The 12,725-nt window shown below is 38.6% G+C and overlaps 1 protein-coding gene across 3 annotated transcripts in view; it reads left to right on the top strand.

Moving 5' to 3' along the window:
- The window catches only part of ICA1 (islet cell autoantigen 1), a 73,516-nt gene extending 63,999 nt beyond the window's left edge, over positions 1-9,517 (top strand). For all 3 annotated transcript variants that reach the window (XM_055710467.1, XM_055710466.1, XM_055710465.1), the window contains 3 exons: positions 1,968-2,249; positions 7,342-7,437; positions 9,255-9,517. In XM_055710467.1, the coding sequence (XP_055566442.1) occupies positions 1,968-2,249; positions 7,342-7,437; positions 9,255-9,376 (500 nt within the window). In that variant the 3' untranslated portion in view covers positions 9,377-9,517. The remainder of the gene's footprint in view (positions 1-1,967; positions 2,250-7,341; positions 7,438-9,254) is intronic.
- Positions 9,518-12,725: the final 3,208 nt, after the last annotated feature.

Raw genomic sequence — 12,725 nt, 5'->3', positions numbered from 1 at the left:
CCCAGGTGTGTTGTCCCTGCAGGAATATCAGAAAGACTGCTGAGACAAGGAAATGTGTCATTCCTGATTTCTGGTGGAAGACCTAATGGCCCTTCAGATGTTCAGCTATATGTTGTACTTTCTCTCCCAGTAATAATGGGACTACTGCAATGGGCTACCCAGATGAAGCAGAACTTTGCTCTGAGCTGTGTTGCTGCAAAGTTTTTGTTCCATTATAGGTCTTTTGTGATTAGGTACAGTGTTGGCAGTAGGTCTTAGCTAATGCTCCCTTTGCATGTCCCCCTGCAAGGCTTCCAAGTTCACAAAGGGGCCTCCTGAAAGCAGCTTTGAGTTGGTGATGCCCCATAGAGTTCTTAAGTACCTTTGAAACAGCGAGTGTGTTTCCCCTATGGAAGGATTTACCTATCTGCCTCACCTGCTGAATAGCTTGGAGGAATTGTAGGTGCTTGGACAATGTTAATATTCTTTGCTGTTTATCTGAAGATGACAAACCAGCCTGAAAATTCATGAGAACAAATTGTTTTCTATTGTATTTTAGTTATAGTCCAGTGGGAGCATCAGGAGATTGACGTGTTTATAATGTTTCCATTTCTAATTTTTGGGCCCTGTCAGGCAGTACAGAGGTATATAAAAATGTGAATTAGAAAGGAGATGAATCTCAGAGCTGAGATCAGTAACGAATAAAATCCTTATATTATGTGTTGGTTTATTTGTTTCTTAGTACGTAGGTGTGTATGCTGACTCACCAGCCTATTTTAAAACACAGGTTTGCACTTTTTTCTCTTATGACTCAACTTCAGTCATTTCATTGTAAATTATTACAGCTATTAAAAGGGAACTTTGCTGAGAAGGCTGTTACATTTAAATAAAATGGCCTGTTGCAACCACTTTGTTACTATCAGTCTTCTATCCTAACCCAAAAGGGTTAAAAACATATTTGCAAGTTGTATGCAACTTGGAGAGCTCAGCTGATCTACCCAAACCTTGGAAAACTGAAGCTGCTTCTGTGCCTTACCACAAGTTCAAAACAAGCATAATTAAGATCAATTGATCAGAGTTTCGGTGACATAACGTTATCAGCGTTGTTAACCACCATTTTTGTCCTCTGCATACTGCCACAGTGGAGCTCTGAAGGTTTCCAAGTAAAATAACACTTTGGGTTCCTTGATAGTTCTTTCACTTTCCAAATACTTTGTAAGCTAGAGAGAAGGGTTAGGATCCTGGTTACAAGTTTCATGTACTTTGTATAACTATTCAACATTTCTAAAATAGGAAAACAATTTTTTTTAAGGAGTAATGGCTCAAGTGGTCTAAGAGCTTCTTCAGCAGCAGCACTGGTGCTAGAAAAACTAGCAAGGGGAGTCAGAAGCAAAGTGGCCCCAGTTCTTTCTCAGCAGCCTAAAAGAGGGGAAAAAAGGTTACTACAGCATTGAACAGCGTGGAAGTCTAACCCTGTGTAACATAACCTGTTCTCATGGGGAAATACCCCAATAGTTCCAGCACTGCTCAGAAGGTCATCAAAGTAATCTCAAGTATGTTCTCACAAAATTCTGGAATAATCCCCGACTTTTACTTATTTTCAGTTTATACCATTCTGAATTTTTGGCAGTTTTATGCTTCAAAAACCAACATAAAAGTAGTCTTCCCCAATGTTTTAAATATTAGACTATGTAATGATTTTGGTGTGGTGTTTATTTGTTTTTTAAGCATACTTGTAGTATTGTTTTTAATGAGAAATGAGTCTTAACCTCACTGCTGTTATCTGAGATAATCATGGAATTATTTGTTGCATCAGCTACAAGCCCAGCCATCCAAGAGAATTGGGTCTAAAAGAGAAAACAACAAAAATTCACGCAAAAATATTCCATCTCACTTCACATACAGAACCTAGATTGGATATTTTTAAAAGATTCCTTCTTTTCTTTGTCTAAAAAATTATTTCTCTTGACTCTGTTGTTCTGAGACAGCTTCAAAGGTTCAGTTTGTGAAGTCCTTGGAGTCAGAACCTGGTGACAAGGATGACATGGTATTACTGAATGAGATCCTCAACGCTTCCTCCCTGGATGAGGGGGAATTCAGCAAAGAGTGGACAGCTGTTTTTGGACAGGCTGCACTTGCTGATCTCTCTGTGAACTCTTCAGCTGGAGATGTGGAGAACGCTTCGTCTTCTGGGGCACCAACACCATCAGGCTACTTGCCCTCACAACTGTTAGACCAAAACATGAATGACTTGCAATCATCTTTGCATGGTGAGAGCTTATCTTGTTCTCTTAGCGTTTTGGTTTTGGCTTTAGGTTTTCTGCTATGTAGAAGTATGGTGACAGCTTATGTTGTGCCACAGCTGCAGAAACCCAGAAGGTAAAGCAGAGCGTGCCTGGAGGAAAACATGAGTGGCATATTTGGTTTTCTAGCCCTGCTCATCCAGTGCTTGTGAATGAAGTGCCCTAAAACCTAAAGTCAAAATTACTGTCTTTCATTGAGCTTCCTGAAATTTTATGTAGGCCTTTGGGATATTATTTTTTTTTCTGTAACAGAAAATCTGTTTGAGTGGGTTTTGCTATTTAAATCACAACTTCTGTCTCTGTTAAGGGACCAGAGAACCTAAAATGGGTTACTGTATTTTGTCTGGAAATACTATTTTTAAACAACTTAATGAAAATCAATTGCACTGGATTATTTCTGGGTTTTTTTCAAAGAATCCCATACTGTTGTGTGTAGGGATATAGGTAAGGTAGAATGCATTGTCTCATGCTGGCAACCATACAGGTGGATTCCTCTTGTAGGCTGGTTATCTGCTGATGCGACCCTTTCTTCTATGCATTCATTTTCTTGGGTTTTCCATGCTGCTGTGGGGAAAAGAAAGGAGAGGGGGGGACTAGGGCAGAGTTTTCCTGCTGCTGCTTTGGCCTTGATGGAGGGAGGGAGGAAGGCAGGCTGGTGGTAACCAGCCAACAGCAACTACCTTTGTCCTCCTCACATTTTTTCTAGATTTTTTCTAGGGCTTTGCAAGCTGGAAGAGAGCCTTCAATTTTTGAGTTCTGTCTTAAGTTAAATCTCATTTGGGGAAGAGTGACACAGGAAAGGCTAGCAGGCTGATTCCATCCTGAAGACTGCTTCTTGGAACCCATGCAACTGGTGGCAGTCATACATAAAGTAAAATCACCTGTGATGTTTTGGCGGGAACTAGAAAGTCAAATTTACCTTACAATTGATACAGTTACCACCACCACCCCTAAAGCAAGATATTTGGGTTCACGGACTTCAGTGCTTAGATGGAAACTGGGGGAGTGACATTTGCCGTGATGCACAGTTTTAGATGTATTTTTATGATGAGGAACATGCATATGTGAGTATGACTGATAGAGAGTAGGATTTGACCTTATAAAACACAAGCTAAAAAAATAATGAGAATTAGTTGTTGCATTGTCAAAACAGTTTGTAACCAGAAGCAGACATAGTATCTATTGAAAGGGGGAAAACAAACAGTGAAAAATACCTTTCCTCATACAGAGACATAAACACATCTTAAGCAAATTACTGAAAATAGCAACAGAAATATTATGGGTTATTTTTTTCAGAGTTTTTACATGTTTTTAAATATAAACATGTTTTAGAAGGAAAAATATTTTTGAGGTGTCGGTGGCAAACAGGGCTGGGCATCCTCTCTGAGGTGGTTGTTAATGCTTTCATTTGCACAATACACTGGCATTGGCTGCACTATTAGCACTTCAAAATCAGAACTCAGGTGTGTTGCATTCCAGGAACACTAGAAATGGAAAATCCATTGCAGTCATCCTGGCATCCCAGAATTTTTTTGTATAAGAAAAAGAATAAATCTGTATTGGAAGAATAAAATATGTTGATGTTTTCAAATGGATTTCCAAGGTTTTGGCAGAAGATGATGGTAATTGATCTACTGGCATTTGAAAAGTCAGGGCTAATCAGATGAGTGATTGTATCTGATAATCAGCATGTTCCCAGCTGACTCTAGTTGCCAAGGAAAATGTCTTTCTTTAACTTTATTAGACTATTTTTCTTATTTTTTTTCTTATTTTCTAACAGAAGGTGAGATTCCATCCATTTTGCATCTTGTGAAATCTCATCTTTAATCTTAAACTGCATATCGTTTCACTTCACAGCACTTCTTTGACCTTCTCAATGAATTTGGGAACAGACTTTTTTTTTTAAATAAAATACTAACTGCAGTATAAACATACCTAAACATACGAGTTGGAAGTATTAGAATATATGAATTATGGATATTTTTACTGAGGACTGGTGATGCATCTTTTACATGTGTTCCCCCTCCCCCAGTTGGTAGAATTGCTTCATAATTATTCAGTGTGAGGTGCTACACTGGAGCCTCAATGTTGCATACTTCCTGTGTGAATTTGGCCTTAAAACCATAAAGATTCTTAAAACTCACATGCTTAACTTTAAGCACATTAACTTTTCTATTAACTTCAGTGGGATTACTTACTTATTTTACGTTAAGCACGCTCATAAATCTTTGGGGCTTTGTTTTCTCTCTGCCTCAGATCTTAATCTGTAAAACAGGCACAATGCTATGTAGGTTATAAACTCTTACGGTCAGGAATTCCCAGCTTGGAGTTTTCTCTGGCTGTATTTATAGGCAGGATCTAGCACAATGGGACTTTGAATTGCTATGGGACTACCAGGTGCTGCTTTAAAATACATATAAATATGTGTGTGTGTATACATATATATATATTTACACACACATATGAAACAAATCTGCTGTGCACAGTCCCAACAAACCTTTTTAGTTTCTCCTCCAGATACAGCTTTGTAGTTTCACCACCTTTCCACTGTTTCAGAGAGAGCAGTGGCTTTCTCTTTCCTGATTGCGGCCTCATTTACTCACTTACTCGTACCACTAATGGCTCTTCTTTATCTTCCCTACTTGTGTGTGTATATTCTAGTTGGTAAGAAAATGTGCAGCTCACCATTTCCACTTCCAAATTTAATTGTGGTAACATTTGTGAAGATGCTAGCTGAAAAGTAAGCTGTTTGGTTTCCTTGCTGTCTCGGCAATAATCTTTTGTCTAGTCACGTAACAAAGCCATCCTTTGAACAGGCAAACCAGAACAGGCTTAGGGCCAACAACTACTTTCACATTGATAGGCTGCAGTTTGGTTTTGAAAAGCAAAGTTGTTCCTTGTAGCTCACTGTGAGTCGACACTAAAGACGTAATTCATGAAAGTAAAGTATTCAATAAAAATTCTGTGTCAGTCTTTCCCAATACCTTCATAGATGGGTAGGTTCATTACAAAAGCATCCCACATTTTCTGGAGCATTTTTGGTTAGATGTTTTTGTTGCTGCTGTTAGGTTCCTTTTGTTTCCTAAGAGGTATTTGAGCTACCTGCATTTCAATGAACAGAGAACCAGACCATCTCTCACAGATGTGCTACTTGCCAAGCCTTAGTCCAGGGACTCAAAAGGAGGGCTCCAAAGGAGTTAACTAGTCTGCAGTGTTTCACTCTGTGGTCTGCCAGTCACACAGTGTAAACAAACATCAGAGAGGTCTCAGGGAGCCAACTCCTGATCTCACTGAAGTCCCTGGGACTTGCACAGAAAGTTTCCAGGCAGCACTCCCATTCATTTCTTTGAAATTAGGATTTGGCCCTATTAGCTTAAGCCACTCAATTAATCCGTTGCCATCCGCTGACATATTAAAACACTCACTTGCAATACCTCTCCAAACAAATAAAAGCATTACAGTTTACTATAGTTGTGCATAATGTCCTCTGCCATTCTCCTCTTCTGTAACGCAAGCAGAGAAAATACCTGAAAAAGTATGTCTTTCTGAAGTGTTAACGCCATACTTCTCATTATTTACGAATCAGATTTGCTTTTTGGAAGTTTAAACTGTAAAAATCTCTTTTTCGGTGGGCACAGGCTAGCTCATAAGCCTTTATCACCTCTGCCTAGAACAAATACATGTGAGTGCTCTGCGTCCTGATTTTGAAGTGTCTGATTTGTTTCCTTAGTGATACAGAGGATGCCTGTGGCTTTAAGTTTCCTTCCTAATTCATGTGATTTTATAGAAACGCTCTTCTTGCTTCTCTTTAACAACACAGCTTGGGCTTCAGACCTTTTATAGTCAAGGTAAGATCAGAGAGTGAGGAGAATAATCCGCTGGAGAGAGGAAGGGTTTATGTGGCTGTTACAGTAACTGAGGGCACTGGCTACCAATATCTGACAGGGCTCTCAAAAGAGGAGAAAGTAAGGGGAGGAAGGACAAAGAGAGTAGAAAAGGATGTGAACTTGTAGAAAAAAGAGACTGAATAAGGAAACTAACTGTGTGCACAGCTGAGTATCCTGTTTGCAGTACTACAGAATTAGATCTACTGGATCCCAGAGACAGATGGATAATTGATCAGGTCACGCTTAAAGGAGTTATTACTGAAATTAAAATTATGACCTCCAGTCCTCTAAATATGATAAAGCATAAGAATTTAGATGTCTTAAGCCAGGGACAAAAATGCTCCATTTTTTCCTAGTATGATTCCTTGGTATGACACCCCTAGTTCATTTTGCTAGCCTACCTCATCTGGCCTCATTAACTATATTTTTCATTACTCTTTTGTGGCTACAGAATATACATGTAAGAACAAAAAGTTGTGAATACCCAGTTTTGCTTTTTCCTGCGTAGTTACTCTCTCCCTGTTGAGAACATCCTTTCAAGTGAAGAAAAAAATTAAATACTTCATTAAAACCTACTTTTAAGTTAACTTGAAGTAGTGCATCTTGAAATTAATTCCTCCAAGTGTTTTGCAAGAAATTATTTTTTTCAGAATTCATAACTTCAACATTAAAAATCTAAGGTCTCTCTGGAATAGTTGATGAAATTAAATTTTTTTCTGGAATAGTTGATGAAATTAATGTCTTTGGAACTGTAAAAGTAAGGAAAGGTGGAAAAAATGTTTAGCATGTGTGACATTTTTGCCCAAATCTAAGTGATATTCTTCTCCCTTACAGCTATGCTTGACTTGATTATTGTGCTGTCCCTTCTGTGAACAGGTATTAACTGTGATTAGGTAAAAGGGAAAAAAAAATATTTTTTTGGCCAGGTTAAAGGTTTGAAAAGAGTACAGTTGCCTGAATCTGGAGGTGATGAAACTGATCCAGAGATATTCCCCTCCTAAGGATACTGCTTGTCTGCAGCATCTGACTCCTGATTTTTTGTGTTTGAGAAAAGATATAAATGGCCATAACCATAATATTCTGCTCCATTGTCTGAGGTGTGCACTGTGCTTAGAGGGTGTTGGAGTAAAAGTAATTCTTCATGCTAATGCTGCTGCATTATTGAATTTTAGGATGGGCAGTTAACAGTGTGAGCCCGCCATCTATACCACAGCCAGCACAGAAACCGAACAGCCTGAATGTGAATGCTAACAAGACGCCTGTGAAAGGTGATAGTCATGTATTTTTTTCATTTTGTGTTTCCTTTTTAGCTGTGACTCTTGTATCTTTCCAGTCCTCTCAGTTACTCTATCATAATAAAACCTACTTTTGTAGTAGTTACATGTCAAGAATCTTGTGCTTACTAATGAACTACTCTGTTTCAGCATTGGTTATGTGTATGACATGTGTGTGTATGTGTATTTTTGGTAGGCTTCAGTGCTAGGAGTATGTCAGGAGAGTGATTTACTATATAATGAGGGAGCTGAAAGTACAGTTTCTTTTACTACTTCAATTTTGAGTCACACAGATTAGCATCTGCATGCGCTTTGTCTAAGCTAAACAATGTTCCGAAGCTCTAGGAGGACGTTGTGACTAAAATACAGGCTACTGATAAGGCAGAAGAGCCCTAATTGCAGATTTTTTTGATAACATACATCATATCAGTAATGATCTGTTTGAAACTTAATTCACTTCTTGCAACTGAGCCAAGAGTGCATAGTCCTGCCATCTACTGAGCCAAAGCCCTGCTGATTTTGACTAGGGTTTTATGGATAAGTGAACCAGAAATACGTTGAACCCTTATTGCCAGTTTGTAGCCTATCCTGTGCATTCACATTCAATCAGAAGCTACATCAAAGACACTCAGTGCAGGGGGGAAAAAAAAAAAAAAAAAAAAAAAAAGAGCAAAGGGTATTGTTCCCCTGCCTCCCAGGATTAAAAGACTGATATGTTTCAGCTCAGCAGAAAAAAAAAGAGGGTTAAGGTGTTTTGAAAATGAGCGCAATACCACAGCCACAGTACCTTCATCATAAAAAGGACCAGCCTTCATCTGCTTTGAAATCTGTGTGTGTGAAGGCGGCAGATACTCCAGCCTTGCAGAGGTGGAGATGAAAATCATGCCAGTGGAGCCTATTTTGTCCATAAATTCCTTGTGTCACAAAGAATGCTTTCATGTGACATTATTTCTCTGATTGGAAGAGCACATCTTATTTCACTATCAGTATAATTAATACCTGTTAAGCATAGGGTCACAAAAAACAAAGCAAGTGGTGACATTCCTTCTTCATAGCAGCCAAAGTTGTCACTGCTTTAACATGAACATCTGCCCTGTTGGAATAAGAGAAGGCAGGAGACCTCTGTGAAATCTGATGTCAGTTTAGGCACATAGATGCAATAAAATATGTTGGAATGTATTCTTGATTCGTGTTATTTTATATCCATCAAAAAACACACCCTAATACTAGAAGCTGTACTTGGGACTGGCTATCAGATGTACCCCCCACTCTCTCTCCAGCCAATACTTACTTGTTAAAACTTCATTCCAGATGAGTAATGGCCTTGTGTGGCCATATATAGGGGGACAGAAGAGTCACATGAAGTGGATTTAGACAAAGGAATTTAGTCCTGTAAGAGAGGTTGAAAGTAACATTTGACTTCACTTTCCTTTTACTTTTTTGCAGGCATGCAGGTGCACACACAAATAAAATACCTTTCATGAAACAAAGCTAGACAGAGCAAGATTGTTTCTATTTTTAATTAAAGTATTCCTGTACTTAACGTGGGAGGAGCTGTATAAAATAGACACAGGCAGACAGATGCAAAACATTCATTCTTACTAAAGTTCTGTATTCTGTTACAGGCAGTGTTTTAAAATGCCATCACTCATTCCAATTTTCTTGTCAGAAATGCCCTTAGTAATAAATTAAACAATAGGGTGGCATTTGTTAGACCTCAGTCAAACATTCAGTTTTGTTTTAGAATAGCTGACAGGTCTGTACTTTCTTTTTTTTTTTTTCTTTCTTTCTTTCTTTTCTTTTCTTCTCAGAACCTACAAAGAATCCTAAAGACTTGACTGCCTGGTTCAGTCTCTTTGCTGACCTTGACCCGTTATCCAATCCTGATGCTGTTGGGAAAACTGATAAAGAACATGAATTGCTTAATGCATGAGTCAGCTGACTATGGTAACTCCGTTCATCAACATTATTTTGGGGTTTAAAAACCTAAATGAAAATTAGTATGCTGTTGTGAAACTATAAAGTATGTGCCATGATAATAAAATCCAAGGGAATTAATCCCCTTTTATATGGGTACAGTTATTTGCTCTTGTTTTGTATAAAGAGTTTGCATTTATTTTCTACGTGGATTTACAAAAATGAGGTTAAGAATTAGGGCAGATTTCTTGCCAAATTAGATTATCTGAAACACTGTCTTTGCCTGAGGTGATGCAGCACTAACACTGGAGTAAAATAAAAATTGCAAACCTATTTTTTTATAATGTTTCTTGAGTAAATAAATTAAAAAATTACATAACTGAGGAGGCTGCATGAGTCAAACATCTATCATGTATATAATATATATATTACTGCTATGTTAAGATGTCAGCTAAATTTGTTTTGTTAGTACTCACAGTGAAAAACCTGTGCTGGGGCTAGTTATTGAAGAAATACATTTGGATCTCTGCAGCCATGGAAATTGTGCTCTTTCTGATTTAACTTATTAAACTGCATTACAAAAACAGAAGTCATGCCCGGCAGGCTTCTTTTTTGAGGTTTTTCTCCATTGCACCAACTGAATTTGCACCTGTTTGCAGAGGTTTCTTGCAACTGATGCTTTGCCATGCCTTCAAAACTATTCATATTCCGTTCAGAACATCTTTCATCCAGTTTATTTCTGAAGCATGTGTTATTTTGAGCTTGTTATGACATTAACTTTAATAAAATGATTTTGACAAAAAAAGACCTTTTATTCCCACTGGAATGCTGGTATGCTGTTGAATTAGTATGTAACACATCTGAAGATAAAACATATGACCAGTTTTTAGATGTTACCTAATAATTCACACTGTTTCCAAACAGTAATCCGGTAGGACAGTAAGAAAATTTGAATTCACTTGATCTCCCTTTGCCTCCCCACTCTCTTTTACAGCAAAGGAAGGGAAAAAGGATGTGTCAGTAGCCACTTAAGATCACAAGTTCTGTGTACGGTATAGGACCTGCTTTGCAATTTATTATATTTGGCCTTTTTCAGTTCAGTTGATTTTCCTTTTACGTTGGTGAAGTTTTTCCCTTCCAGTTAACTGTACACTCAGTTAGTTAATCCTTGCCCCATTATGTATTAGATAACTAAGTACCTGCATTGGAAACCTGAAGATAACTATATACATACAGAAGTTAACTGAGAAGACCTGCTGCTTCTCAGATGCAGCAGAACATCATTTGATGGCCACGGTGAGCAGCATTAACGAGCGTTTGATACTAGCTAAAAAGCTACGTGCTGTCTGTGGAGCAGGGAGTTGGTACTGACGGGAGGTCATCTGGCTGAACGCTCAGCAAGTCTGAAACACCTCTGTTCAAAACTGTAGTTTCAGAATCCCACCCCGTAGCCTGGAAGCGTCAAGCTACTTCAGTTTTTGGCGAAGAAGTTCTTCAGACGTTTAGCAGTATATTTTTATATATAATGGGAAAGGATGGTCCGGTCTTCTTTTTGCACAGTACCCAGCCCACGCAGGTCCCCAGCACTGAAGCTGGTAACTAAGACATGGAAGCTGATGTAGATGCCTAACTGTTTTGAAAGATAAAACTTGACTCCTTCCACAGCATTTCCTACTGTTCAGTACTGGCAGCACCTTGCTCAGTAGGCCATCTTTTCTGAGATACATAACTTTCTTGAGCATTAGTGGGGAGCCTGAACTCCTGACTTTGAGCTGCAATCTCTGGCAGTAATTAAGTCCTCTACAGAGTGGATTAACTGGGAAATAGCTAAGGTTTATGCTGGGGCACACATACGCTTACGAGTGCTAGTTTGTACTCATAACACAGGATGTTTGCCTGAAATCCTCTTCATCTCCAACCATATTATCTGCAGTGCCAAAAATGTTAGGAGCTCAAGGGAGAGGCAGGCTGCTTTTCAGCCCAGCTTGGTTAACACTGACATCGTGAACAGATTCTTGCAACTTTAAGCAGGTCTGTGGTTACTGAACTTGCTCTGGATTACATTTGTCTTGGTGGTTGCTGAAACACTTGTGGACAAGCCACTCTAGCATTTTTAGTAGCTGAAGCAGTTGGGCTATAAGCAAAGATGAGGCTGTACTGACTTCAAAAAGCTAATTAACTGTTCTTTAAGACTGGGGGAAACGTTTGTGTTTGTATTGTTAGTCACATATTCTAGACTCCCAGGATTTAAAAAAAGAACAAAACCAAACAAAACTCCTGTCTTGATTGGAACAACTAAGGTCATTGCAGAAGTTCACCTAAAGATGTTCTGAATCCTCAGTATGTTTTTAGGTAGAAAACAATCTGTGAACATTTCTTTTACACAAGGCAAACCACAGCTGCAAGCTTTTTTCCTCCCCTTTCTCCCGCCCCACCCCACAAACTGCACTACCAATTAGTTCATACTAAGCATTGATTTCTTGTAATACGTGATTTTTGAAATTAGCATTAGCTTTGAATTCTGAAGTCTTTAGCCTATGCAATTTCTTCACACTTTCAAATGAAAAAAAAAAAAAAAAGGAGCCAGAGGTATTCAAAATACAATTAATTTTGCTTAAAGAAAAGCAGTTGAAATCCCTATGTACAATGCATTATCATGAATATTTATTGAAGTTGAAAACTAGAGCAAGAAAGCTAACATCCTGTAAATAGGCATTTTTCAGGCACAAATCTTAATTACAGAGTTACAAACAATACTTCCCTACTACTAATGAAGCATATGGCATGCGCTTCTCGGCAGCCTGGGCTGCAGAGCAGCTCCGAGCTCCAGTGCCATTGTGAGATTTTCTGTGATGTGCGTACAGGCTCAGCAGTAGTTGGGACAACAGGGTAGTTCATCATCCTGGTAAAATTACAGATTGATTGTTCTACACACATAACATTCATCTTGATTTAATATACTTCATTCCAGTTGCATATTCTGGTTTATTAGATTGTTTTAAAATAAAACCAGCTGCAGAAGCCCTATGGCAGATGAAAACAGTGGTAATTGATTAACTGCCTTTATCGGGAAGTTTGTTAAAGTTGATATAATTGATTTTGGTGAGTCGAGGTTTCTACAAATCTAAGAACAGCTGCATCAGGGGAACTGGAGTGTGTGCCTAGGGGAAAGCTCATAGGAAAAACAAACAAGCAACTTTTCCAAGTAACATTTCTGGCTCTCTTAAGTGATCAGAATTTACTGCCGACATAGTAGAGTATGGCTTACCGTGTTAGTTTCTGCTGTTCCCATATCCAGTGTTGCACGGGCATGACACTGATGCACTCTGAGCAGGGCCACAAGCAGCCTTCCCCCAACACCCTCT

The sequence above is a fragment of the Falco cherrug genome, chromosome 4 (assembly GCF_023634085.1).
Source record: "Falco cherrug isolate bFalChe1 chromosome 4, bFalChe1.pri, whole genome shotgun sequence".
NCBI lineage: Eukaryota > Metazoa > Chordata > Aves > Falconiformes > Falconidae > Falco > Falco cherrug.
Note: the sequence above shows the minus strand (reverse complement) of the source record. Positions and strands in the feature narration are given on the sequence as shown.